The sequence below is a fragment of the Dipodomys merriami genome, unplaced genomic scaffold (assembly GCF_024711535.1).
Source record: "Dipodomys merriami isolate MVZ:Mamm:240054 unplaced genomic scaffold, mDipMer1.0.p SCAF_40, whole genome shotgun sequence".
Classification (NCBI taxonomy): domain Eukaryota; kingdom Metazoa; phylum Chordata; class Mammalia; order Rodentia; family Heteromyidae; genus Dipodomys; species Dipodomys merriami.
Genome location: NW_027205604.1, coordinates 6,751,900 through 6,778,936, shown reverse-complemented (window position 1 = coordinate 6,778,936; position 27,037 = coordinate 6,751,900). Strand labels below are relative to the sequence as shown.

The following is a 27,037-nucleotide window of genomic DNA, read 5'->3' as shown; positions in this document are numbered from 1 at the left end:
CTTTGAGCTGAAGAGCTGAGGGACAGCACCCAGGCCCAGAGTTCAAGCTCCATGACTGATCAAAAAAAAAAAGAAAAAAAAAAGAAAAGAAAAGAAAAGAAAAAATAACATCATTATAGGCAGATTTTCAGTGTATCATATCTACTATTCTCACTGGTTTGCTTTTTGCCCCAAGGAGTTTAGAATCTTATTATTTTATAGTTTTTGGAAAGTATTTGAACAAATATCTAAAAGAACTTACATCAGAAATCATGGAAACCATGTACATTAGGGATGTTTAAAGTCAGAGATTGCTTTTCTTAGGAGAGTTTTGTAACACTGATTCAATTAATCAAACTTGAGTGTGTTTATGTATGAATGAGTTCTCTATGAGCTGATTGAGGAAATACTTTTCATGTCCTCATGGCTGATCAGAAATACAGGTTAGGGAGGAGGCCATTTCCGAAGATAAATTACCTTCTGTAACACTTATCAGATTTCAAAGCTCAGAAAGAGACCACAGCTGGGCAATCAAATTGAGAGGCAGAGCTTATCTCAGATGAAAGGTATCGTGGAAAATGGGTGTGTCTGTGGCCCTTGTGTGAGGTTGTGTCAGAAGTATCCAGTGTGGATAGTTACCCTGTAATAATGTTCAACCCTCAGGCCTTTACAATTAGATACCTAGAATCTAACATAAGTTCAGTGTACCATAAATATTTGTTTAAATATTGGTTATTGCCCTTGTTAAGGTTCTCTTGGCTTTTTTGCTCAAGGCTAGGGCTTTACCACTTGAATCATGCCTCCACTTCCAGCTTTTTGGTGGTTAATTGGAAGTAAGAGTCTTGGGGATTTGTCTTCCTGAAGCTAGGATTATAGACGTGAGTTACTGGTGCCTGGCTGTGTTTTTGTATATAATCCTTATAGATGTGGATTTTTCATTTAGAAGATAGTACTGACTTCAGGCATGATAATGTGTTTTTGGATTTTAAATTATTCAAAGTCATTTAAAAATACATTTAAGACCAAATTGTCAAAAAGAAAAAAGCAAGTGTGGATTCTTACATGCGGAGCTGATGCAGCCAGCTGGTTGACTGCCCTTCTCTCCCACTGCCTTTAAGAGTGCAGTCAAAGCTCTTTTTGCATGTATGCAGTGTATTTTTTTGCATGTATTTATGCAGTGGTGATGGTGTTTTTAGTCTAAAAAAAAAACAACTAAAGCCTACCATTTCACAGGATTTGTCTGTGGAGTTAAGCTTTCCAAGTCAATATCCTATGCTTCTAATTGGGTGCAAAAAGCAAGTGTGTTTTTAAGGTTAAGAATTTTTGTAGACAACTGTGATCTTACTTCACTAATGAACATGTATCAGACAAGAAGGCAAATTCCAGACTATTTGTGCCTTAACCAAGCAGCTGGGCACATACCTCCAGGTACTGCTCATGTCTCAAGAGCTTTTTTTTTTTTTTTTCATGAACAATTAGCACCACTCCTTTCATTCAGGTGGCAAGCCATGGCAAGAGGCTTTCCTGCCCAGCTGTACAGAACTCAGCTGCAAAATCAGATCTATTGGCATAAAAACACAGTGAACAGCAGCTCTGGCTTTTGTACGTTTTCTTTCACATTTTCTTTCAATTCTTCCTCATTGCTATGAAGAAAGCTAAACACCACATTTTAGAGATTCTATTTTAGCTTTAGATTAATCTGTAGTGAATAAGCACAGAAGGGAATTAGTGTATGAAACATAGAGAATTAAGAGCAGAAAGAATATTTAGGGCTAATCCATAATCTTGTGCTTTTATAAAATAAGAAAAAGTTAGTTGCTCAACTTTCGAGCCAATGGTTACCAAACCTAGATTGGAATTTCCTAATGGTCAGTCCTAAGGAGTGCCAATCTAGGACTGCTTGCTTTATTTTATTTCATTTCATTTCATATTTTTAAAACTATAACATACTGGTTCTTTAAGCTGGTTTAAAAATACTTAACTATTAATGCTAGTGCTGTGGCTTAAACTCAGGTCTTGAACCTCTTGATTCATTTTTAAAAAAATTTTTTATTTTGTCTCAAGGCTGGCATTCTATTACTTGAGCCACACCTGCACTTCCAGATTTTTTTGCTTATTATTTGGAGGTAAGCATCTGATGGACTTTTCCTGTCTGGGCTGCTTTTAAACCTTCATCTTCAGATCTTAGCTTCCTGAGTAGCTAGAATTACAGATGTGAGCCACAGGTGCCTTGCTTAGAGTTGTTCTCTGTGTTAAAATTTTTTGTTTGTTTGTTTTTAAAGCTGTGACAAGTCCTAATCACAACCCTCAGTCTTTCTCCTTCTACCTTGTTTATTTTGTTTTTATTTTTGTGCTATTTACTTTGGTTTTCTAAAGAAGCAAAGGACCAAGTGCTTACCAGTTGGCAGTGGACTGGAGAGACTTAGGGCCTGTCAGCGGGCAGCCCCTCCCTCTCGGATTCTGTCCAATGGCCGTGCCCCACATCGGGCCACAGGGGCCCCATGCTAATGTCTCATGCAGAGCTGGTGTAGGGTTCCTGGGAAGGCAGAGGTAAGCCCTCTTCTCACAGTCCTGGAAGTGGCCGAACAAGTGTATGTTGATGGATGAACAGATTTCTCAGAATTTCAGAGGTAATGAAGATAGTGGTCTGCTCCAGTTTCCTTTTAATTTCCCCCCCTTCTGTTGATGCTGTGCATTTCCCATAGTTATTGTATAAATGAAAAGAGGCATCCAGTTTTGCTGGGAATACTTAGAATGTTAACTACCAGAGTTCCTTTCTTTTTCTTTTTGCACTTCCAGAATTTCTAAGTCTGGAAACACCAGCCTAAGAATTTGCCTCTCAAACCTGGTGTGGATCAAGAAGGACAGAGGAGATTGTGGTACTTTGATGTCCCCAGTCCTTGCCAGAATGTGTCCAACTAGCTGCCTCCCTTCCTCTCTTCTCATCCTCTCTCTTTTCTTCTCCCCCCACCCCATCTTTGTAAGTCTTGCTAATAAAACACAGAAAGGAAGTGCACTTTTAGGAAATTGTCAGTCCTTATGACAATGGCATTTACACATCAAGGCCACCTGTAGGGTGGGGTGATCCAGGCTGCTATTATTTCTGTGCTGTTTGATTCCTTATTGAAATTGGACCTGCCTAGATTTTCCTCTTCTATTGCCACTGTGACATAAACAGGCATGAACCAGTGACACAAAAGGCTGATGTCCTGAATGAAGTGTTCTTAACTTTTGGTTGTATATTGCAATTCCTCATAAACCATTAATTCTCTTAAGGTGGTACTGTTTTTAAAAGGCTAGAGCACACATTTATTTCTTAATAGCTTCCAAAACAGAGCACAGAAAAATAAATCATTTTCTGAAAAGTCAGGATGTTTATGGTTTATGAAAGGATCCTGTTGACTATTGATACAGTTTTTCCATCTCCTCCACAAGAAGCTCAGTTACTTTTCTTCATTAATATTATAGAAGTAGACAGACATTACTTTGGTATAATTGTGACAGTGTTCTCAAGTCTTACCTACAATAAAGTTTTCAGTATCGGAATCAGTTTTGTTGGGCTGCTGGTGGTGGTGGTACTGGGATTTGAATTCAGGGCTTGCTAATTGCTCTTTATTTGGGCTATATTCTCAACCCTTTTGTTTTTGTTATTTTCTTGAATACACTCTACTTTCTTTTGCACAGGATGTCCTAGATCATGATCCTCCCATTTCTGCTTTCTGAGAAGCTAGGAGGACAAACGTGTACCATCTTGCACAACTTATTATTGGTTGAGCCAGCATCTCATGACCTTTTACTCTGTGCGTGTCTCAAAGCATGGTCCTCCTGATCTAGCCTCCTGAATGGCTGATATTAGTGATGCATCATTTCCAGCTTAGTTTTTCATTTGCTGTTTTCAATCAGGTTCCTACTAAATTGGTAGGGCTGGTCTAGTACGTCATGAGCTCAAGACATTCTCCTGCCTTAGCCTCTTGAGTAGTTGGGATTACAGGTGTGAACTACCACCCTGGGATAGTAAAGAAGGAAATTTTCATGAAATAGGACTCAAGCCCTGATTTGATCATTTTTGTGAAGTTGGCCAGTTTGAAGTAGGAAAACTTGGAATAAGCCAGTTGTCTAGAGAAGTATAGAACTAGCAGACACTTGGTGATTTTTAAAATTCATTTTTGTGCTGGTACTAGAGCTTGAACTCAGTGGCTGGGTGCTGTCCCTTAGTCTTTTTCACTCAAGGTTAATGCTCTGTCACTTGAACCACATCTCCATGTCTGGCTTTTTAGTAGTTAATTGAAATTAAGAATCTCATGGACTTTCCTGCCCAGGTTGGTTTTGAGCTGTGATCCTCAGATCTCAGCCTCCTGAGTGGCTAGGATTAAAGCTGTGAGTCCCTGCCATCTGATTGGGATATTATTTTTAAAATAACATTAAAAAAAAAGCTTTGGACTCATACTTGAAAGACATTTCGTCTTACTAACAGCAAAGTTGTATTCATTTTGTTTTCTTATTTCCCTGTCCAACCCCTGACTCCTGCCATTTATTGAACCCAGAAGTAGTTGATAAACCAGGGATGTGCTCTCTTAGAAGAGAGTCATGAGTCACAAATGCCACATGGCTTCTTTCCCATCCCTTTCATTCAAAAGAATAGGAAAGGCATGGAGTTCTTGTGGTTTTAGTGTTAGGATGTGGGGTTAGGGGGAGAGATTGTGAGGGCCTGTGGTTGAAACTAAATTTCTTCCCCTTCCCCTCCCCTCTCCTCCTCCCTCCCCCTTCCCTAATCTTTCTCCTCCCTTCTTCCTTCCCCCTCCCCTCCCCTCCCTTCCCCAACATGTACTGTCATTTTCTATGCTCTGACTTAAAGTATGACCTACAGAACTTGCAAGGATTTAGGGCAGTCCCAGAAGCTGGTTAACTTCTTCTGTCCTACTGGGTGACACAGAAGAGAGCAGGTTCCATCTGTTGGGGAAAGGAGCTGAACGGTGCTGTCCCAGTGAGGAGGGGAAGGGAAGGCTGTTATGGAAGGCAAGGGAGAATCACTGTTGCTGTTAGCTCCTTCATCCAGTGTCTGGAAGTCCTTTATGGGCAAGGCCAGGGGTCATTTCTAACTGTGACCCAACTGACTTTCAAGGATACAGTGAATAAATCACACCTAAGAAGGAGGTCTTTTTTCTTTTTTCTCAATCTGAGAGAAAAAAAAGACTTGCCATTTTTCCTTGCCCTGCTCCTAGGATCAAGTGCTAGAAACGAGAGTGAAGTGGTCCTTCTCGATCACTTCACTCCCAGTCAAACACATCTACCTGAGAGTATCTAAGGTGACCTGAGCTTTCATGTAGAAGGCTGTTTTCCTCGTGGGGATAAACCCTTGTGCTCTGTGCTTTGTACTTTTATTTGTGTAGGACATGAGCAATTGCCTAATAAAACAGCATGGTGGTACTCATAACACCTGATTATAAGACCTGTTATTAGGGAATGTGTTGACTTTGCTGGGACAAGACTTCCTAGCTTGCTGCTTAAATAATTAGTTCCTCCAAGTGGGGGTGATAATGTGTAGTGTAAATTTCTACTTATTTAAAAGGAAAAAAAATGTTTATTATCTCTTGGGTGGCTTTTCTGCCTCATTGGGAGGGCTTTGTCTAGAGTGGGGTATCTGGGATGGAGTTGTTCAAGAATGACAATAGATGGATATCAGTGGCTCATGCCTGTAATACTAGCTGCACAGGAGGCTGAGGATCACAGTTTCAAGCCAACCTCGACAGGAAAGTCCAAGAGACTTTATTGTTCCTCTCCAATTAATCAGCAAAAAGCCAAAGAAAAACTGTGCCAGCTTATATTACATATATTATAATTGTAGTATATGCAGTTAACATCTGTTTACTTGCTTGCATGAAATTATTATTTTAAATCTTAATGAAAGGGTAAATCAACCTTCCTCCCTCCCTCCTTCCCTCCCTCCCTCCTTCCCTCCCTCCCTCCTTCCCTCCCTCCCTCCCTCCCTTCCTCCCTTCCTCCCTTCTTTCCTTCCTTCCTTCCTGTTTTTGTAACAAAGGCTCACTAAAATGAACACTAAGATGAGAAAAAAATTGCATTCTCCCTCCCACCCCTCCAAGGGAGAAAGATTTTTTTTTTCTGGTCTTGAGGCTTGAACTTGGTGCCTGAGATTTATTCCTGAGCTTTAGTAGACAAGGATAGTGCTTTATCACTTTGAGCCACAGCTCCACTTCTGGCCTTTTGTGCTGATTAATTGGAGATAAGAGTCTCACAGCCTTTCCTGACCTGGCTGGCTTCCAGCTGTGATCCTCAAATCTCAGCCTCCTGAGTAGTTAGGATTACAGGTGTTGAAGCACTGGTACCCAGCTTGAGGGATGGGTTTTTAATTAGAAACAAAACTCTGGGTAGACAATGGTGTTGTACTAGCATTAGTCTCCGGGCCTGTCTTGTCTCACTCTCTGGAATGTTCCTTCACTTAAGAGGGGAAAATCTTTTGTGATTACCAAGATGTCTTTGCCTCTCAGATGATATCCCCTGGTTTTTACTTGGCATTGTCTTTGTTTGCTATCAGTGGGTCTGAACTCAGGGCCTTGGGCATGGCTGTTAGGCTGGAACTTCCAGTGATTTTCTTACACTGGTGATTTTCAGGGTAAGGTCTCACTTCCCACCCTGGTTGTGTGGCTGTACCCTGATTTTTCTTATTTTTTACTTAGGGAAGACAGGTGTGTACTACCATGTCTAGCTTCTCTTTTTGGAGATGGAGTTTTGAGGCCTTTTCTGCTTGGGCTGCTCTTGAACCATGGATTTCCCAGTCTTAGCCTCCCATGTAGTTTGGGATGACAGGTATACACCATGGTGCCCATCTGTATGTTGAGAAAGAGTCTTGCAACTTTTCTGTTCAGGCAGGCCTTGAACAGGGTGCCTCCAGATCTCAGCATCCAAAGTAGCAAGGACCACAGTTGTAAGCTATCAGCTTGTTTGGCATTTTTACTATCTGAAAATGTTTGACTTTATCCTCAGAAAGACCTCTAGGGCAAGATTGTTGTTATTATTGGTCTGTTTTAAAGTTCTTCACTAACTGCCCAGCTGAGGCATTAGAGGTTACATTCACATGGCTGCCTGGAGACTCTGGTTTTGATCTCCCAGTTCAGGGTGTTTTTTTCCCCCTTGTCTCTGCCCCTTCTGGAAGCTTGACAGAATAATAATAATCCTCTATGATTAGGGTAATTTGGGTTTCAGCAGACTTCATGATGGTGCATTCAGAATTGCTGACTTTTGTATAGCTTAGGTTACAGTTCATTTTTGTGGTTCTTTTTTTTAAAAGAAAAAACACAAAAACACAAAACTCCAAACCAAAAATTTGTGGTGTTTGTCTTGCAGGAAGGCAGTGGAGGGAACTTCTCCATGAATGTATGTCACCATGATGATGACCGACCAAATCCCTCTGGAACTGCCCCCACTTCTGAATGGAGAGGTCGCCATGATGCCACATTTGGTGAACGGGGAAGCGGCCCAGCAGGTTGGTGCTGAAATAGTACACCTTGTCTCAGTCCACATTTGGTTTCTCTTGGGATACAAAGGTTTTGTTTGTATTAGTGCCAGTACCAGGGCGTGAACTCAGGGCCTTGAGCCTTCACTCAGCTTGCTTGCTCAGCTAGCACTCTACCACTTGAACCATACCTCCAGCATAGCTTTTTCTTCCTGGGCTGGCTTTGAACTGTGGTTCTGTGATCTCAACTTCCTTAGTAGTTAGAATTACAGGCTGGTGCCTGGCCAAGTTTTTTTTTTTTGTTGTTGTTTTTTAAGTTATAAAATTACTTTTTGGCTCTCAAGAAAATACCAGAAACTGTTGTTTATGAGAACAGCAACTTTACCTCATCTGGTTAGTATCCTTAAAGCATCAAAAGCCCCCAAAAGGTGTGATCTTTTTTTTTTTTTTTTTTTAACATGAGTCATGGAGCCTATGCATGTCTTTGGAATGAGAGGGTGGATTCTCTGGGTCTGAGAATCTGCTCCCCTGGTCTCTTGCATGAGCATTTACAGGCAGCCCAGAGGGGTTGGTTCTGACTTCACAGTGCCCTGACCTGGGCAAGGTGCTCAGGTCAGGATGAACCTACTGGAGCTTTTGGAACAGTCCTTCCCAACATGTGCCCCATAAAACCAGAGTGCTCATTTTGTCAAACTCCTTCATCCCTAGCTTACTCAGAATTATGGGACAGAAAAGTATTTCTGAACTCAATCAGCTGGCACTTGGGGAAACTATTTAGAATGTAAAACTTCAAAAAGAAAAGTAGAACTTAACATTCAGTAGGAATTATTATCTCTGATAGCATCAATTCAGTTTTCTTTCTGACATGTTTATTTTATTTTTTGCTGGTAGTTGAGCTTGAACTCAGGGCCTGGATGCTGTCCCTCAGCTTTTCCCTTAAGGTTGACACTGTACCAGTTGAACCATAGCTCCACTTCTGGTTCTTTGCTAGTTAATTGGAGATAAGAATCTGATGGAGTTTTCCTGTGGGGGCTGGCTTCAAACAATGATTCTCAGATCTTAGCCTCTTGAGTAGCTAGGATTACAGGTATGAGCCACCAGCGCCTGGCTGGCTCCTAGGTTGACTTTTTAAGGTAGATGGTGTTGTAGCTACTTCTCAAATGACTCTTGTGGAGCACTATAGTCTGGGGCACTGGGTTTTCTGGCAGTGTGTGTTAGGAGTGTGAGTGGTGTATGTGTGTGAGAGTGTGCATGTACATACACTTACAGCATTGTTAGTGTACCCCAGCTGTCCCAGCCCATTATGAGCATTTCTAGTATGCATGGGACCCTTCAGGAAGGAGAGAGTTCCTGCCTCCTCAAGCCTCCTTCTCCTGACTAACGGGCCTGAAAGCTGGATTTGATTAGATCAGCTCATGCCAGGGTTCTGGCTCTCTAAATGAGAGATTCTCTTAGTTTTCTTTATTAGAAGTCCTATTAAACTGGAAACTGATTTGTCATCTTGTGGGAGCAGAGACTGTAGATGATGGTTCTTCATAAAGCTTTCCTCATTACAAATGGAATGAGAAAAAATGGATTGTCCTCTAAAAAGAAGCAGTAAAACTCAATTGGACAGAGAGCATGGACATTTGTATTGAACTTCAATGCCTGTAGTATACACCTTACCCATTTAGTACGTGGTGGAACTTAGTGTATTCACATAAGCTTTAAGTTTTTGTCACTGTGACAGAGTACCCGAAGAAGACAAAGATTTATTTTGGCTCCTAGTCCCAGAGGTTTCAGTCCATGATGGGAAGGCTGCCTGGGAGCCTGAGTGAGGCCAAGTGTTATGGTGGGGTGTGATGGAACGAGCTACTCACCTCATGGCAGCCAGGAAGCAGAGAGCAGTAGCGAGAGAGCGAGAGCAAGAGGTACAGAGACAGGCACCATCAGGGATGAGGTAAATTCTTCTAGAGCTCACCCCTTATATCCAGTTTCCTCTAGTTGGGCCCACCACTTAGTTTCCATCAACTGCAAATAGTTTCATAGAAGTATGACTCTGTCAATGTGTAAATCTACTGACTAGGTCACAGCCTGATGATCCAATAACTTACCCACGGCCTTCCTTCTCATCCTTGTAGTGGGGGACGATTCAAGTGCATACTACCACCAGAGCTTTGCAGAAACCTGAGTACAATTGATTTTAGGGTGTTTGGACATAGTGAAAAGACTCTGATGAACTCACTCCCTCATCTCTGTTTCTTTCACCAGTCTCAGTGAACCACTGATCTGTTTTCTCTGCAGATAGTCCTTGCTCTGGACCTGTCATAGAATGAATTCTTGCAGGATTTTCTGCAGCATTCCTACTTGTGCCCGATCTCTGGCACTTAGAATCCTTTCTGGGTTTGTCTGTTTTTTGTTTTTGTTGGTCGTGGGCCTTGAACTTTGAACCTGGGCGCTGTCCTTGACATTTTCAGGTCAAGGTGAGCACTCTACTTAAGCCACAGCGCTACTTCTGGTTTTCTGGTGGTTAATTGGAGATAAGAGTCTCATGGACTTTCCTGCCCAGGCTGGCTTTGAACCACGATCCTCAGATCTCAGCCTCCTGAGTATCAAGAATTATAGGCATGAGCCACCAGTGCCTGGCATGGTTTGTCTGTTTTGTAGCAGTGTATCCATGCTCATTTCCCTCCAGTCCCCTCTCCTCCCTCAAATATCCCAGTGTATAGTAGACCACACATTATTAATCAATTTGTCAAGTGAAAAAAATTTTGGCTATTATGAACATTCACGTATAAATTCTTGTGTGACCATCTGTCTTCATTTGTCTTGGAGACATAACTAAAGAGTGAAATTGGAGAGCTTCATTGTCTTCTAAATAAAGTATTGTTATTTGCTCATCAGTAGTTTTATCTGCCTCTGGGTGTTATAGCTATTAGGTATGTGTTCTACCACTGGAGGTACACTTCACATTTCTAGCCTGTTTTGCTCTGGTTCTTTTTTTTTTGCGGGGTGGTGGGTGTCCACTCGTAGGGCCTGAACTCTGGGCCTGGGCGCTGTCCCTCAGCTTTTTAGCTAGTGCTCTACCACTTGAGCCACAGCGCCACTTCTGGCTTTTTTCTTTCTGCTTATGTGGTACTGAGGAATCGAACCCAGGGCCTCATGCATGCAAGGCAAGCGCTCTACCACTGAGCCACCTTCCCAGCCCTCTGGTTCATTTTTTGAAGTTGATTATTGATTTTTGCCTGGGGCAACCTGGAGCATGATCTTCCTATTTACTTCTGGGATGATAGGCAAGTGACACTATGCCCCTGCATTTGTATGTTGAGATATCGTCTTGTGAGCTTTTTGCCCTGGCTAGTCAGTCTGGAGCCATGACTGTCCTGATCTCAGTCTTTTGAGTAGCTGGGATTACAGGTATAATTCACAAGAATTAGATTTTAATTGATTTTTTACCATGTGACTGTATAAATAACAGTGAATATCGTTCAGTAATCAGAGAATTGGTGCTTTCAGAGTCTGGTGATGCAGTCCTGTAATTCCAGCACTTGGTAGGCAGAGGGAGGTGGGTCCTAAGTTCTAGGCTAGCCAGGGCTATGTAATAATAGCCTGCCATTTAGAAAGAGAAAAAAAAAAAAAGAGGAGCAGGAAAAATTGGTATCTGTGTTGATATTTCCAGACCTATTAATAATAGAATTCAGCTGTCTTTGTTTTGAGGTTTAAAGATGTAGCAGCTAATTGTAAGCATGAAAGAATAAATACCAGCTCAATTTCTGCCTTTTATAAATGGGAAAGAATCACAGCATTTGCCAGTTAGATAAAGAAACCATTATGTTGGGAACAGAGATGTTCACAAGGGTGACAGAGTTAGCTGATTGGTTAATTTTATCTGTACATACACAAAGGGAAAATGCCACCTTGTATTCTTGTTGGGGACTCCTGCTTCCTGGGGCCTGGGGCTACATTGGTGGCTTTCTCTCTCCTGGTTAGCATTCAGCACATAGAAGTCACCTAGTGAATGTTCTATGTGTCTTACTGTAGGATTTTTTCTTACTTCTTCTCTCCCCCTCCCCCCCTTTTTTAAGCTTCTTGGATATTAATTGCCCACAAATGCTTTTAATGCTTCTTCAGGACATCAGTCCTGTTAAGTGTAAATAGAAAAACATATCTGCCTTACTAGCTTGGGAGCATGTGTGACAAAGCTTGCCCTCAGAGACAGGAGGTTAGCAATGCTGTCATAATTTCGGTTCTGACTTTGTCTAGTCCTGGCAGCGCACCCATCATTTCACCAAATGTTTGACATTTCTTTACTCATTTCTTCTGTGATTTTTGTATTTTTATGTTGCAAAATCCTTGTTTCTTCTCAGACATTTACATTGCCAGAGTTTCCCCAGAGCATTCTTTTGTATTAAAATGTACTAAATGTGCTAAGACATTTCAGATGGCACTTACTTCTGGTATGTCTTTATATCAATTATTTCTGGTATGTCTTTATATCAATTCTGCCCTCCTGGCCTCATCCAGTGACCTTTCTGCTCTGGCTTTTACCTTCTTAGCTCTCCCTGATGGCCTTTTCTTGCTTTTAGTAGTTCAGATTCTTCATTGCTCAAGTTCAGTCTCTAAATATACTGAGAGCCCCTGTGTCAGGGAACTCGTAAAGAGTATCATGTATATAACAGGCCTCTTATACTTCTCAAAACCCTAGTGGAGGATGTTTTACAGACACCTCTCCTAGAGAGGTAGATGGACAACTCCAGGGAGAGTACTCAGGAATAAAGATGATATTCAGTGAGAGTGGACATTAAATAAATGGCATTCAGCTGTGCCTCTGAATGTCCTTTTATATATAGTGCCTTTCCTCATAGAAGCCTTCCTGGGGCCAATGCTCACTCTAAAAAGTAGACTTAGATAGGCGAAAGGTTAAGTTTGGAATACCAAACGTGAGAAAGCTGAATTCTCCAGCAGAATGATGCATAAGGAATGTACAGCTTGCGCAGATGTTTATACTATCCTTGCATCCAGGTGCCGGTGGCTCATGCCTGTAATACTAGCTACTTAGGAGGTTGAGAGCTAAGCATCATGGTTCAAAGCCTGCCTGGGCAGGAAAGTGTGTGAGATTCTTAATCTCAGTTAACCAGCATAAAGCTGGAAGTGGAAGTGTGGCTTGAGTAGTAGAGTACAACTTTGCTTGAAAGAGCCAAGAGACAGTGCCCAGGCCCTGAGTTCAAGCCCCAGTACTAGCTTCTACCACTCAAAAACTCACGAAGGCCTCTGGTGTCAGCATATCAGTAGCCTGTGTCTCCTGAGATTAGGTGGCAAGGAATGTGAGATTTATGGCAGAATTAAGGAGCGACTGAATAATAGATGTGTTCATTTTAATAAGCATTTATCAAATCCTTCTGTGCAAGTATCTTAGCAGGAAGATGAATAGAAACAGGAGAGAGCAGTTTAGCTGGTGAGTGAATCCTGTTTCACTTAAAAAAAATAACAATGGCCATGTGTCAAGCCATAGAAGTGCTTGGACTGCAGATCAGAACTCAGAGGAGGGTGTGAGGGGTAGAGTAGATACACAGGAAAGCAGATCTAGCTAGCAAAAGTGTGAGGATGCTGAACCATTCCAGAGGTCTGCCTGGAAGTGGAGTGGGCAACCATTATTCATGCTTTGCATGTCAGGTGACCAATTTCTGTGTTGTTAAATGAGAATGCCCCATGGGGGTTTCCATTCAAAGGAGCACTAACATTAGGAATGCCTTGAACAACTGTTTGGTTGGTTTATGATCAGTTCTCTTGACACTTGGCTTTCAGTATCGTTGTTAGTGAAGCTGTGTGTTGTGATGCTCTTGTCCTCCTGTCTGGTGCCCACCTTGGCCTCTGAATGTCTGGCATCAGAATCTCAGGTTCTTCAGAGGTCCAGATCATAGACACTCTTCAATCAGAGCTGCTTTCTAACTGCACAGCTGGCCTTCTCTGCTGTGGAGGGTCTCCTTGTAGCTATAAAAGTGATGAGTTTATTCTGTTCTGTGGCTTGATTTTTTTTTTTCTCCAGTCCTTTTTGCATTGGGTTTGCCAGTTCTCCCCACAGAGACTTCCAAAAACTCAGCCTATGCATAGCCTCCATGCTAACCAGGAAAGTTTTGATGTAATATTATCAGAGGGTGTCATTATGTGTGGCACCCGTAATAATTAGGACATATGACATGTAATTACGCCAGCCCAGAGTTGTCTGGGTTGGGAGACACTGCAGAATTTAATTAGCCAAAGGCCACAATAATAAGATGCATGATGTCCTCAGAACCCTTTCACTGGTAGAAGCTAAACTTCCTTCAAAAAAAGAGAGGATTAAGGAAAACTATTGCGGTGGCAAGGTCGCATTGAAGAGTAATGGCAATTTCAAATTCTGGGGCAGTTTTAACGTTATGATTGTTTTTAACTGACTGCAGTCTTTGATTTCATTGTAAAGCAGGGAGAGTAGACACAGTCTTTTTTGTCCATGTTATGCCTGGCACCTGAAGTTACATTCTGTAAATGTCTTTAAATGGATGAAGGCTTAAAAAAAAGAGCAAATTTAATTCATCTATACTATGAAAACTGCAGCTATCTTGTGTGTGTGTGTGTGTGTGTGTGTGTGTGTGTGTGTGTGTGTGTGTGTACGTACGCGTGTACTGGGGCTTGAACTTGGGGCCTGGGTGCTATCCCTGAGCTCTTGGTGTTTAAGGCTAGCACTCTACCACTTGAGCCACAGCACCACTTCTGGCTTTTTTTTGTGGTTAATTGGAGATAAGAGTTTCTCAGAATTTTCCTGTCCAGGCTGGCTTCAAACCATGACCCTTAGATCTCAGCCTCCTGAGTACCTAGACTTACAGGTATGAGCCACTAGTACCCAGCCATAACTTTTTGCATTTGTGATACAGGCTAATTAAAAGAACTTACAATAAAAAAAGGAATAACAAAAATACTTGGGTGCTATGTAGTCCTCCCATCATGCCCCTTGGTTCCTTGTTTTCAGATTCTACTAATTGCCATAGATTTTTAAAATACTTGGAAAAGTGGGAATGAATAGTGTCTATACTGATAATGCAGTCTCTCCATGTCATTACTTCCTAAACATACTTCCTACAGTTTAACAAATGCTCACCTAATTCTACTATATTCAGGAAGTAATACAGAGAGGATCTGAACTTGGGAGGAGGGATGAAGGAATTTGCAGGAAGGTGCTATTTGTGAGCATCCTCAAGTTTTGGTATCCATTAGCAGGAAGGAATAAGTTGTCCTGGAGGACTGTATTTAAAAACAGGAAGATTTGGGGTGGGAAGGTGGCTCAGTGGTAGAGTGCTTGCCTTGCATGCATGAGATCCTGGGTTCAATTTCTCAGCACCACATAAGCAGAAAAAGCTGGAAGTGGCACTGTGGCTCAAGTGGAGTGCTAGCCTGGAGCTGAAGAACTGAGGGACAGTGCCCAGGCCCAGAGTTTAGGCCCCACGGCTGACCAAAAAAAAAAAAAACAAAAAAAAAAAAAAAAAAAGAAAAAGAAAAGAAAAGAAAAAGGAAGATTTGTTTCCAGCCAATAGCCCACAAATATAATCCTAGAGACTGTGGAGGCTGAGATCTGAGGATCGCTTTTGAAGCCAGTTTGGGCAGGAGAGTCTGTAAGACTCTTCAGTTTAGCATCAGAAAAATGGAAGTGGAGGTATCCCTCAAAGTGGTAGAGCACGACCCTTCAGCAAAAGAAGCTCAGGGCAGTGTCTAGGCTCTGAATTTAAGCACATCCATATGTGTGTGCGAGCACACACATGGAATATTTGCGCAAAATTCTGTATTTTATTTTTCTTCTGTGTACCTGGAGATCTGAGGGCATAAGGCTTGACTAGTCACTTGACAACAATAGATGGATAAAACTTGGCTACCCTCCTTGTCTCCACTTTACCTATGCTTAACTTTTTTTTCTTTTGGCCGGTTGTGGGGCTTGAACTCTGGGCTTAGGTGCTGTCCCTGAGCTCTTTAGCTCAAGGTGAGCACTCTGCCACTTGAGCCACAGAGTCACTTCCTATGTGCTTTACTTCTTTACCTTTGCAACTGCATCCATGCTCATGCCTCTCAAAATAAAAATAGCACAACTCATCAAGAGTTTTCAAGAGTCCCCATTTGTTGATGTTGACTAAGGCTCTTAGCTTGTACTTGTACTTGGCGACTTGGGAAATGAATTAGGATGTTGCCTACTTACCATGGCTCAGGAGAAGTATTACTATTGTTCGACTTAGGACCCATGGAGTTTTTGATTTCTGGTGACAGAACCTTCACTAAGTGCCAGATGCCTTGGTTCTGTTTACAGTCTAGATCAGGGATACTGTGCACAGATTCTAGATCTAAGTGTTGCATGAGCATGGATGCAAATATTTGGGTTTATAATCATTTTTTAAAAAGTAAACTTATAGTGGTATTCCATAAATGTGGCTTTTCCCTCCTCTTGGAGCCAGGACTGGGGTTTGAACTCAGGGCCCGGGCTCTGTCCCTTAGCTTTTTCACTCAGAGCTGGTGCTCTGCCACTTGAGCCACAGCTCCATATCTTGCTTGTATTTTTCCTCCCCAGGAGGGGTGGTTAATTGGTGATAAGAATCTCACAGACTGTCCTGTATGGTCTAGCATTGAACCACTATTCTGAGATCTCAGCCTCTGAGTAGCTAGTATTACAGGTGTGAGCCATTGTACCCAGCAGGCATTTTTATTTATAGCACACTAGATTTTTCATCAACTATGATTTGTTTGGAAATCTGTTTGTTGTATTAGACCTGATATGACTGCTGTTGCTGCGTCAGAACAGTGAAAATAGGATTTACATACAGGAAGGAGGGATGGGCTGCCTGTGCATCCAAAGTATTTGAAGGCATTTGTCAGGAACCTAATAGCTTCACAGAAGCAGACATTTCTTTGTGGTCATATGACTGGTTTCAAAGCAGACCTTGTGAAATAACTCACATCAGGCTCCCGACATGATGGTAGTGAGAAGGCTGTACAAAATTAGTAACAATCTCCCAGGTTCCAACTGCAGACATATTCATTCTTATTTTTTTCCTCTCCTACATTTCCAAATTCAAGTATACACAGACTGCCAAGAAGTTACTTGCTGGAGTGCTGTCATATGTTTAGCTACAACATTCAGATTATTGGCACTGATCTGAGCATCAGCTCTAGTGTTACAATTAAAAAAAAAAAAGAAAGAAAGCTTTGCAAATAGGGTCTTGCTGTGTAGACTATTTTGTCCTCTTAAATTGAACTCGCCCTGTCTACTTTTTGAGTGCTGGGGTTATAGGCATGTGCCACTATTCTTGGCCAGAGTTATAGTAATTTTATTTTATTTTATTGTTTTTTTTTTTGGTCTGGTCGTGGGGCCTGAACTCTGGGCCTGGGTGCTGTCCCTCAGCTATTCAGCTCAAGGCTAGCACTCTACCACTTGAGCCACAGTGCCACTTCCGGCTTTTTTCTTTTTTTGCTTATGTGTTGCTGAGGAATTGAACTCAGGGCCTCATGCATGCAAGGCAAGCACTTTACCACTGAGCCACCTTCCCAGCCCCAGTTATAGTAATTTTAAAATAGACATGGTGAGCCCCCAGAAGAAATGGAATTAGAATACTACTTCAGTGTTCTTACCTCTGCTGGTATTGCTTTGCAGCTCTAGGCTTTTTTCTTAGTAACCAACCATCATATCAGGTCATCTGTTGAGAGGCAATGTGTGTTTTATGAGCAGCAGGTGTGTTCAGCATGACCCATAACCAGAACAGTCGGGCCCTGCCTCTTCCAGGCCTGCCCCATGCTGTCCAATCCTTGCTTCATGCAGTAGTTAGGTAAGTCTTTGGATAAAATGAACAGTCTACCTTTAGCAAATTAACTCATTGAAGTCTTCTGTTTCAAATAATGGCAGTTAGGGGCTGGGAAGGTGGCTCAGTGGTAGAGCGCTTACCTTGCATGCATGAGGCCCTGAGTTCGATTCCTCAGCACCACATAAGCAAAAAGAAAAAAGCCGGAAGTGGCGCTGTGGCTCAAGTGGTAGAGCGCTAGCCTTGAGTTGAAGAGCTGAGGGACAGCACCCAGGCCCAGAGTTCAGGTCCCACGACTGGACCCCTCCCCCCCCCCAAAAAAAAAAAAAAAGGACAGTCTAGCAAATTAACTCACTGAAGTCTTCTGTTTTAAATAATGGCAGTTAACACAGAGGCAGAGAAGAACCAGAGGCAGCTGTGGCCTTGTTTTAGCTGTTGGCTAAGAGGACATACTTAAAAAATATTCCAGTGACCCCTTAAACATTAGGAGCCATCCTATGTATTTGGGTAATAACACAAGTCCAGTTTCTTTTCTTCTTTAAAAATTTTAAATTGTTATTATACAGGTGATGTACAGAGAGGTTACAGTTACATAAGTTAGGTAATGAGTACATTTTCTTTTAGACAATGTCATGCCTTTCCTCACTCTATTCCAGTTTTTCCCTCCTGTCCCTACCCAAAGGTTGTATAGTTCATTTTCAGTGTAGTGTCCAGTGGGTACCATTGCTGAATTTTGTTTTTGTTCACTCTTTGTCCCTACATTTCTGTGTTCCCCCTTACCCTCCCAAAGATAGGTAAGTGAACAAACAAGACAAAAAAAAAAAAAAACCAGAAACAACAACAAAGAAAAAACCACTTGTTTCCATTTCCTGGAGTTCCTTTTGATAAATATTATTTTATATGATCAGAGGCACATAGGCATTGTGCCTTTGTGTTCCTCCCCTACGAGTGTTCTCCTTTGGTCTCACTGTGTCTGAATGCCTGGAGTTCTGTACAAGTCTGTTTTCCATCATGTTTAATGTTCAGTTCACCAGGATTGATTTTCATTGCTTTGCAAACATTAGCAATGGGGCATTCCTGACAGGTTGATAGTAACAGGTTAATAGTATAGTGACTTACAAGTCAGCCTATATCCAAAATTAGACTCTTTGCTATCTCCACTGAACTGCCCCAGTTAGCTTTTGATTTGGGGTGGGAGGAGCGGTGGATGGGGATTTGCCGGGGACCAAACTCAAAAGCCTTGAGTGTAGGAGGCACATTAGTTCTCCCACTGACCTACATCCCAGCCCACCTGCCTGGTGACTGCACTGAGCATGTGGCTTTCTCCCATCTTTGTTGTTTCAGTTGCAGAGCTGAGCAGTCAAGGCTTGTTCACAGAAACTCCATAGGGGGCTTGAATTTGCATGCTGGTTGCAGTAGATGATAAAAAGTAGAACCCAGAGACCCTTAGAGACCCATAGAGACCCACGACACTGGCACCTGTATTTTGTTTAGTGACATGGCTTGGTAGCTGCTTTGATCTGAGCCAGGCAACTGTAGTCTTGTCTGGTTTTGCCATTTTACGTGTTGCTTTATGTTGTCAGCATGAAGACTTGTTCATATGTTCTTCACCTTGCAAGCCTACATCCAAAGCATCCTTCTGGAGGGGTGGTTATTCTATTCATTGGGTGGCTTTAGTCATGATGAAAAAAGAGCAGTAATAGAAAATACTAAGGTAATATGAATTATGGAGGACTGAAGACATCTTCATTTTTCTTTAAGAGTGTAAAAAAGTTGGGCATTAGTTTACATCTATTCTGTCTGTGGGTTCTAGTTACCACATAGATCTAATTACATTGTGCCTTTATAAAGTGTAATCTATGCCTCAACCCTGCACACTCAGAACTCCAGAATTCCTCCACTAAGAAGACTTGAAGACTGGGTCACTCTAGGCCCTAGCTCCTTCTTTGGAGGGGCCAGTGGCTCTTTTTTTTAAATGGGATATTCTGAACCCTCTGGGGGAAATGTAGGACAAAAGTTTCTGAGTTTGACTCTCCCAGAAATTTCTGTGCCTAACAATGTAAAAGATAATGTTAAAGGTCAAATTTTCGTTATTGAACACTTACCAATTGAAAGCTTTCACTGAATTTCAGCCCTTACTTCTGACTGAAATTTTATAAGTTTGCTGGTCACCAGGAGACGTTCAGTCTTTTACCTGCCTGGTTTATTTGTGGATGGCAAGTGAAATTGTTGGAAAGGGTAATGTGTAGTCAATGTTTTGGTTTCTTAAGAAGTGAAGGGAAGGAAGAGTAACGAGTTTGGTGCTTATGAGGTGCTAGGACCAGTGTGCTAAGTACTTACCTACACCAGTTCATTCGGTAATCATATATCCCATAAGGTGGCAGTCATTTTTATAGGCAAAAACCTAGAAGTTTAAGTGCTTGCAGCTGGCAAATCAGGGCTGGAATACATTTCCCATAGGACCTCTTCCAAAATGCAGATCCTCTTCTGAAATACAGGTCCTTCTTTCCAGGGAGATAGAGTATCCTGGGTCAAGTGTGTCTACTAGTCTTGCTTAGGTAAGCACTTGAGGAGGCGTGGGATTGGTTTAGTAAACAAAGTTTATAGCAAAGGCTGTATCTCTTCAATGTCTATGGCTGCCATATTAGTTCCAGAAAGTAGCAGTTGTCCTCTGCTGGCTGACGAGGCCCAAGGGTCAGTAGAGTGTTTGGAAGCACAGGGGCCGTGTTTCCCTTTGCAGAAGGATTCCCAAAGTCTAGGTCAGGTCACTGTGGGGGTCCTGTTTTTCCTTTTCCCTGAGATGAGCAACAGGGAAGCCATTGACTCTGTGGTCAGTGGCTGCTGAGAGTGATGTCCACAGGTGGTGGTGGTAAAGGTTCTTCTCCATGGCATGAAGACCTGCGTGTGTGTGTGTGTGTGTGTGTGTGTGTGTGTGTGTGTGTGTGTGTGTGTGTGTGTGTGTGTGTGTGTGTGTGTGTGTGTGCGCGTGCGCAAGAGAGAGAGCTTTCTGCTTGTCATTTCTTCCTCAAACCCCACTCTTGGTAGCTTTTGAGATTTAAGAAATCATGAAACTTGTTGGAAGATTTGAACCCATGAGTTGTTTGTATTCCCAAGTGAGAATTATTTCTTTTAAGCAAAGCCAGAATACAACCAGCAACCGAGTTTACTCTTTGCAAAGAAAGGAAATAGGCATTAGGTGCACAAGCATGTCTTGGGTTGCTCATTTTGACTTTCTGGCTTTCAAGGGGACCCAGAATGCAAACCATGCAGGCCTTGTACACAAGCCACGTGCAGCACCCAATTGCCAGTGGGCTCTCATTTTCTTTGTCTCAGATTGCTGTAGGGCTACTTGGACTTTTCCTCTCGCCCTGTTAATAATATGTTTCAGAATCATGTGTTCTGTTAAAAACCACTTACGCATAGTCTTGGAAAGAGAACTAGAGGCAGGGAGTTGCTTCAGGGTGCAGAATATTGTTTTGGAGGCCTTGGGAAATAAATCTTAGAGTTAGTTCATTTACCACCAAGACATATTTAGTCAGTGGAGATAAACAAAAGAAGTCACAGTGTGCCTGGACATTATTTGTCCCAGATGGAGTTTAAACTTGGCTCATTGTGCTGCACTGATGTCATGGCGCATAAACTTGGCCCTCAATTAGACGTGTATAGAATCTGCTCTGTGCTTGTGTGTGCTGAGGGCCTGTGGGGAGGAGTAGGGGGGCAGGCTGGAAAAACTTGATCACATTTTTTTTTCCTTCACATTTTGCAGAGACTAGTGTCAGCCCTGTCTTTGGACGTGGTCCTGAAGGGGCAGGAATTGGAACGATCAATTAATTTGTACAAGTTTCTCTGTGTACATGGGGATAGGCACTCAGGACTGTGCTGCTTTGAGAGCTCAGTGTGAGTCCCACCTGAGTCCAAGCTGTTCAACAGAGACAACTCTAATACTCTGAGAATCTGAAGACACTAGCTATTCTCCCTGCCCACTCCCCCCCGCCCCCCCCCCCCCCCCCCCCATGCTAAGGATTGAACCTAGGGCCTTGTACAGTTTGGTCTGTCTCTGCAGCCTCAACTTTGACTCTTCATCCCATGCCTGTACCACTGTAGCCACATTGAAATTTTAGCTGTTGGAAGGCATCATACCCTATAGTCTTTGTGTATGTACTTGTGTGGTTGCTCCTTTAGGAATCTACTGTGAGCCATCCTTCCTTCTTTCCTCCCTCCTTCCCTCTTTCCCTTCTATCATTCCTTTCTCTTCTATCTTCTCTTTTTCCTCCCTTCCTCCCTCCCTCTCTCTCGCTCTTCCTCTTTCTTCCCTCCCTTACTGTGCATGCTATGCAAGTGTTCTACTAAGCTACATTCCCAGCCACCTACTCCCTCCCTCCTTAAATGTGTTCCAATGACAATTTCTTCTGCTCTTTTGTTGTTATAATCATATTTCTCCACTATAGAACCAACTCATATGCCAGGTGTAATTTCATTGTTGTCAACATAAAATTGATCATCAGTGCTTGCTTTGTAAAAAGTGCCTGATGCATATGTCAGCATATGTTAGTTGAGTCGAATAATCAAGGTTTCAATAATTGCATTATGTTGACTAACATAAGGGCAATGGAACCAGTACAAAGTCAAGGCCCGAGTAGGGGGATGTTCTGTGTAATGTGGGTAGGGAAGGTCTTGCTATTTATTGCTTCTCTCAGATCCTTCTAATCCCGCACCCCCAAATTATGTTAAAGGACACAGAGTATGAGGCAACTGTAGTATTAATTTCAAGTTGTTGGAAAACTGTTGCCCTGAAGAGCAGTTACCTGTAGCGTATCCATCAACAAAAGTTTGAAACCGAAGCAGAAGAATGGGAATATTCTTTCTGGGCATATTATCTGAAAGGGAAGAACAATGTTGCATGAATACATATATGGTTGGCATTAAAATGGATTCTAAAAGCAGTGGAATATTGGAACATAGGCAGTTTAATATTTCCTCAAGGGCCTTGAGATCCACTGCTGTGAGGTGTCAAGTGGCTTGTCAGTGGGGATTATATTGCTCTGTCTCATTGGATCAAAACCAGATACCAGGTAGTTGCATCTGAAGTGAGATAGGCTAGTTTCAGTGTGCATTGTCAAGGTAGGACTACTGATTCCCAGAACTGTGACCTGCAGACACTGCTGTATGGTTTGAGCAATAGGAATTAATCAATATTGATCAATCTTAGGAATGAAGATGAGCCAGAAATGGTGATGGCAGGGACTCAAGTGTGTTCTCAATGAACCTATGTTATTTTATTGCATTTTATTGTGAAGGTGCTGTACCTCTGTATAGCACATAACTATAGTTACATAACTAATGTAATATGTACATTTCTTGTTGAACATTGTTACCCACTTCTTTGTTTTTCTCCCACTATCCCTTCCCTCTCCCCAAGTTGTAAAGTTCACTTCCAGTATGTGTCTTGTAAGTATCATTGTTGCATTGGGTCAGCCTTTGTCCTTTGTTTCACCATTTTGTTATTCCCTTCCCCAAATCAGATAAGTGTATATTCAAGATGCAGGGTACCAGAATCTGAGACAGTGAAAGGAAAAAGAAAAATGAAATAAAATAAATAAAATAAAAAGAAAGAACTTGATACAATACATTGAGGACAACAAGGTCAGCAACCAAAAAGAGACCTGTAGTTTGGAGGTCATTTCAATTAGCGTCATTTTATATGCTCATGTACATAGCTATTGAGCTGTTATGATCCCCTGCTAGAACTATCCTAGACATATACTAATTATTACAAATGAGGGAAACCATGGAGCCTGTGTTTCTTTGGTTTGGCTTACTTCAGTTAATATGATTTTTTCACGTCTTTCCATTTCCTTATGAGTGGGGTGATGCCATTCTTTCTCATAAAAGCATAGAATTCCATTGTGTATATATACCACATTTTCTTGATCCATTCATCTATTGAAGGGCATCTGAGTTGGTCCCACATCTTAGCTATGGTGAATAATGCTGCAGTTAACATAGTTGTGCTGGTAGCTTTAGTGTGACCTTGTTTGTGATCATTTGGATAAATGCCCAGGAATGAGATTGCTGGATCATAAATATGTAAATCAATTAATGTAATTCAACACATCAGTAGGAGCAAGAACAAGAACCACATGATCATCTCTATAGATGATAGTAAAAGCATTTGACAAGATCCAACACCCCTTTATGATGAAAGCTCTGGAGAAACTAGGAATCCATGGAATGTTCCTCATTATAATAAAGACCATATATGACAAACCTAAAGCCAGCAATATGCTTAATGGTGAAAAGTTAAAACCATTTCCTCTAAAATCAGGAATGAGACAAGGATGTCCACTTTCTCCACTCCTCTTCAATATTATATTGCAATTCCTAGCCAGAGCAATAAGGCAAGAAACACATAAAAGGTATTCAAATAGGAAAAGATAAAGTAAAACTCTTCCTCTTTGCAGATGACATGATCCTGTATTTAAAGAGCCCCATAGATTCCTCTCACAAATTACTTGAGCTGATCCAAAATGTTGGCAAAGTAGCAGGGTATAAAATTAACCCACAAAAATCAGTAGCTTTTCTGTATGCCAACAATAAGAAGAGCAAGGCTGAAATAATTGCAACTCCTTTTGTAACAGCCTCTAAAAAAAATAAAGTACCTAGGAATAAACTTAACCAAAGAGGCCAAGGACCTTTTGGAGAAAACTTTAAAAACTTAAAAAAAGGAAATTAAAGTAGGTTTAAGGAAGTAGAAAAACCTCCCATGCTCCTGGATTGGGAGAAGTAATATCATGAAAATGGCAATATTTCCCAAAGCTATCTACAAATTCAGTGTAATATTGGTTAATATCCCACCAACATTAAAATTTTTTTTTTTTGTCTTAAACTAGGTATCTGATACGTTGCTCATTGACTGGCACTCTACCACCTGAGCCATGCCTCTAACCCCCTGAGAGTACTTTTAACTAAAGGATGATGACTGATCTTTTTGGTACTTAACTTTTCCCTGAAAAATGCATTTACTGAAGTGATTTGAGTAGACAAGATGGTGCTCCAGTGCATGTGGGCATTTGATAGCTGTTATTCTTAGCTGGGGACAAACCATACTGAAGCGTACTTGGGAGTTTGGTCTTTTGAAAGTTGTGTAGTTGAAACTTTAGATTCAAGTGTTGGTGATTCTCTTAAAAGACTCTTTTAACTTAGTTTGGGCCTGCTAGATTACATTATACATTTCTTTTCCATTTAAGTGAATGCTGTGTTTACATTCTCAGCACAGAGCAGCTCTTTTTGTAATAGAATCTTTTTTTTTCTTCTTCAAGGCAGTGTACAATTAGAGTTGAAATGTCCTTCTTATATTCTGCCTTCTCACTTTCGTTGCCATGGCCAGTAAATGCTTCGTTTCTTTAAATGACTTCCCTTCCCCATCCTGGGCAAAGGTGGTCAGAACTTGGTGTTGCTAAGGCTTTGTCTGCAGTGCCTATAGGAATTCTGGGCTATCTGGGACATGGAGATTGCTGATGAAGACAGAGTTGTAGTGGGACTTTCTTCAAGGGCTATTATTTCCTGAAATCCACCTGTTGAACTCTTGTGTGTGTCTGTCTTTTGCAGTTCTTAAGTTGTATAATTTTAGCACATAAAAGTATCCCATTTGTCAGGCCCTGGGCCTCATGACTGTAATCCTGGCTACTCAGGAGGCTGAGATCTGAGGATCGCAGTTCAAAGCCAGCCTGGGCAGAAAAGTCCGTGAGACTCTTATCTCCAGTTAATCACCAGAAAACCTGATATGGTGCTGTGGCTCAAGTGGTAGAGCATTTGGCTTGAGCTGAAGAGCTCAGGGACATGCACAGGCCCAGAATTCAAGCCCCATGACTGACAAAAACAAACAAACAAAAAACCAATATCCCACTTGGCCCGGCTGCTTGCTCTTCAGTTCCCATGCCAGTCCTTTTTGTTTTAGGGGAAAGCCTTAAATTATCTTTGCCTTGTGTTTACTATTTGGCCATGAAGATTGGTGTGCAGTTATTGTAGCTTTAGAGTGATTATCTGGAGGAATGACAGAACTTGAGAATGACTTCATGGGAATGAATCCTTTATGAGACTTTAGGAGAATGTCTCCTGCCCTGTGTCTAAGGGAGAGTCCTTCACCACCTCCATGCCATGTCCTAATCGGGGCAGGGCCTCTGCGTCAGGAAATGAGCCTCAACTCTCAAAAAGGGAGCTTGTCCCAGTTAGTGTTGGTTGTGTCTTGAATCCAGTTCACTGCCTTCTACCACTGTGGCAGATTTCTGAAGGATCTTGATCGAGAGGGCTTTGTGAGAAACTCAGGCTTACTGGAGTGGGAGGAGGTGGTACTAAATAGGGGAACATGTATTTTTGCCCTGCCAGGCTGGGTCCTAGTTTAGCTCAGACAGATACATTAAAGTTTGGTGACTTTGGACAAGATTTTTATGTTTTTGAGCCTCAGTTTTCCCATCTTTTGTAAAAGTCTGGTTAGTTATACATGTTCAATAAGTAGGAACTATTTTTATAGTCATTATAAGGGGGGAAAAACCTGGGCAGAAAGGGTTTTAATAAAACAGTCTACATCATGCAAATTTCATCTGACAGATGTGAAATAGTCTGGTGAGGGAAACAGCTTTTGAGCTTTTTGATAGAGTACGAAACACTTTTGAACCATTAGAAAGAGACCTTGAGTTCAGGAAGATTGAGAATGAGAACATTTATCCTTTCAGTTGTGTTAGCAACAGACTGGCCTAATGATTATGTCCTCTGGAAGCCTCTGGTCTTGTGTTTCTTTCCTGTGGGCTTTGCCTGAAGCTTTGGTGGTGGTGGGGAGGGGGTGGGGCAGGGCAGAAACGAGCATAGCACACAGGTGGTGTTTAGCCACTGTCTTGCAAATGACTTTCTACTCTATCTTTCATTCTGGGATGTGGGATATTATTGCCACAAAGATTTGCTATCACTTCCCAATAAAAGAAAAATAAAGAAAACTTTATTTGGATAAAAGAGATGGGGTTCAGAAAACAAACAGTGCTTACTTTTCAATGTCATCTAGGGATTGCTGTGTTTTGAAGTGCAGATATCAGAGTACAGAGGTGAGTATGGATGGAGGCAATCAATCAGTCAATCAATCAACCAGTAAATCAATCGTCATTCAGGTTTTCTCTGAACAAAAAGATGGTGTGTGTGTGTGTGTGTGTGTGTGTGTGTGTGTGTGTGTGTGTGTGTGTGTGTGTGTGTGTGTGTGTGTGTGTGTGTGTGTGTGTGTGTGTGTGTGTGTGTGTGTGTGTGTGTGTGTGTGTGTGTGTGTGTGTGTGTCCATGCCTTTGCCAGTACTGGGGCTTGAATTCAGGGTCCTTAGTATGGTCCCTGAGCTTTTTCATTTAAGGCTTGTGCTTTACCATGTAAGTGGTAAATTGGAGGTTAATTGGAGGTAAGAGTCTCTCACTGACTTTCCTTCCAGACTGGCTTTGAATAGCAATCCTCAGATCTTGGCCGCCTGCTTAACTAAGATTACTTACAGTCGTGAGCCGCCAGTGCCTGTTGGAAAGGGTTAGTTTAAAAGCTGTTGCAGCTGGGTGCTGGTGGCTCACGCCTGTAATCCTAGCTACTGAGGAGGCTGAGATCTGAAAATCATGGTTCCAAGTTAGCCCGGGCAGGAAAGTCCTTGAGACTCTTACTCCAATTAACCACCAGAAAACTAGAAGCGATGCTGTGGCTCAAGTGGTAGAGCGCTCATCTTGAGCTGAAGAGCTGAGAGACAGCTCCCAGATCCGGAACAGCTCCCAGATCCGGG

The 27,037-nt window shown here is 42.0% G+C and overlaps 1 protein-coding gene across 2 annotated transcripts in view; it reads left to right on the top strand.

Moving 5' to 3' along the window:
* Positions 1-27,037, top strand: part of Fndc3b (fibronectin type III domain containing 3B) — a 281,337-nt gene that overhangs the window by 47,838 nt on the left and 206,462 nt on the right. For both annotated transcript variants that reach the window (XM_069991887.1, XM_069991888.1), the window contains exon 2: positions 7,342-7,480. In XM_069991887.1, coding sequence (XP_069847988.1) covers positions 7,370-7,480 — 111 coding nt within the window. In that variant the 5' untranslated portion in view covers positions 7,342-7,369. The remainder of the gene's footprint in view (positions 1-7,341; positions 7,481-27,037) is intronic.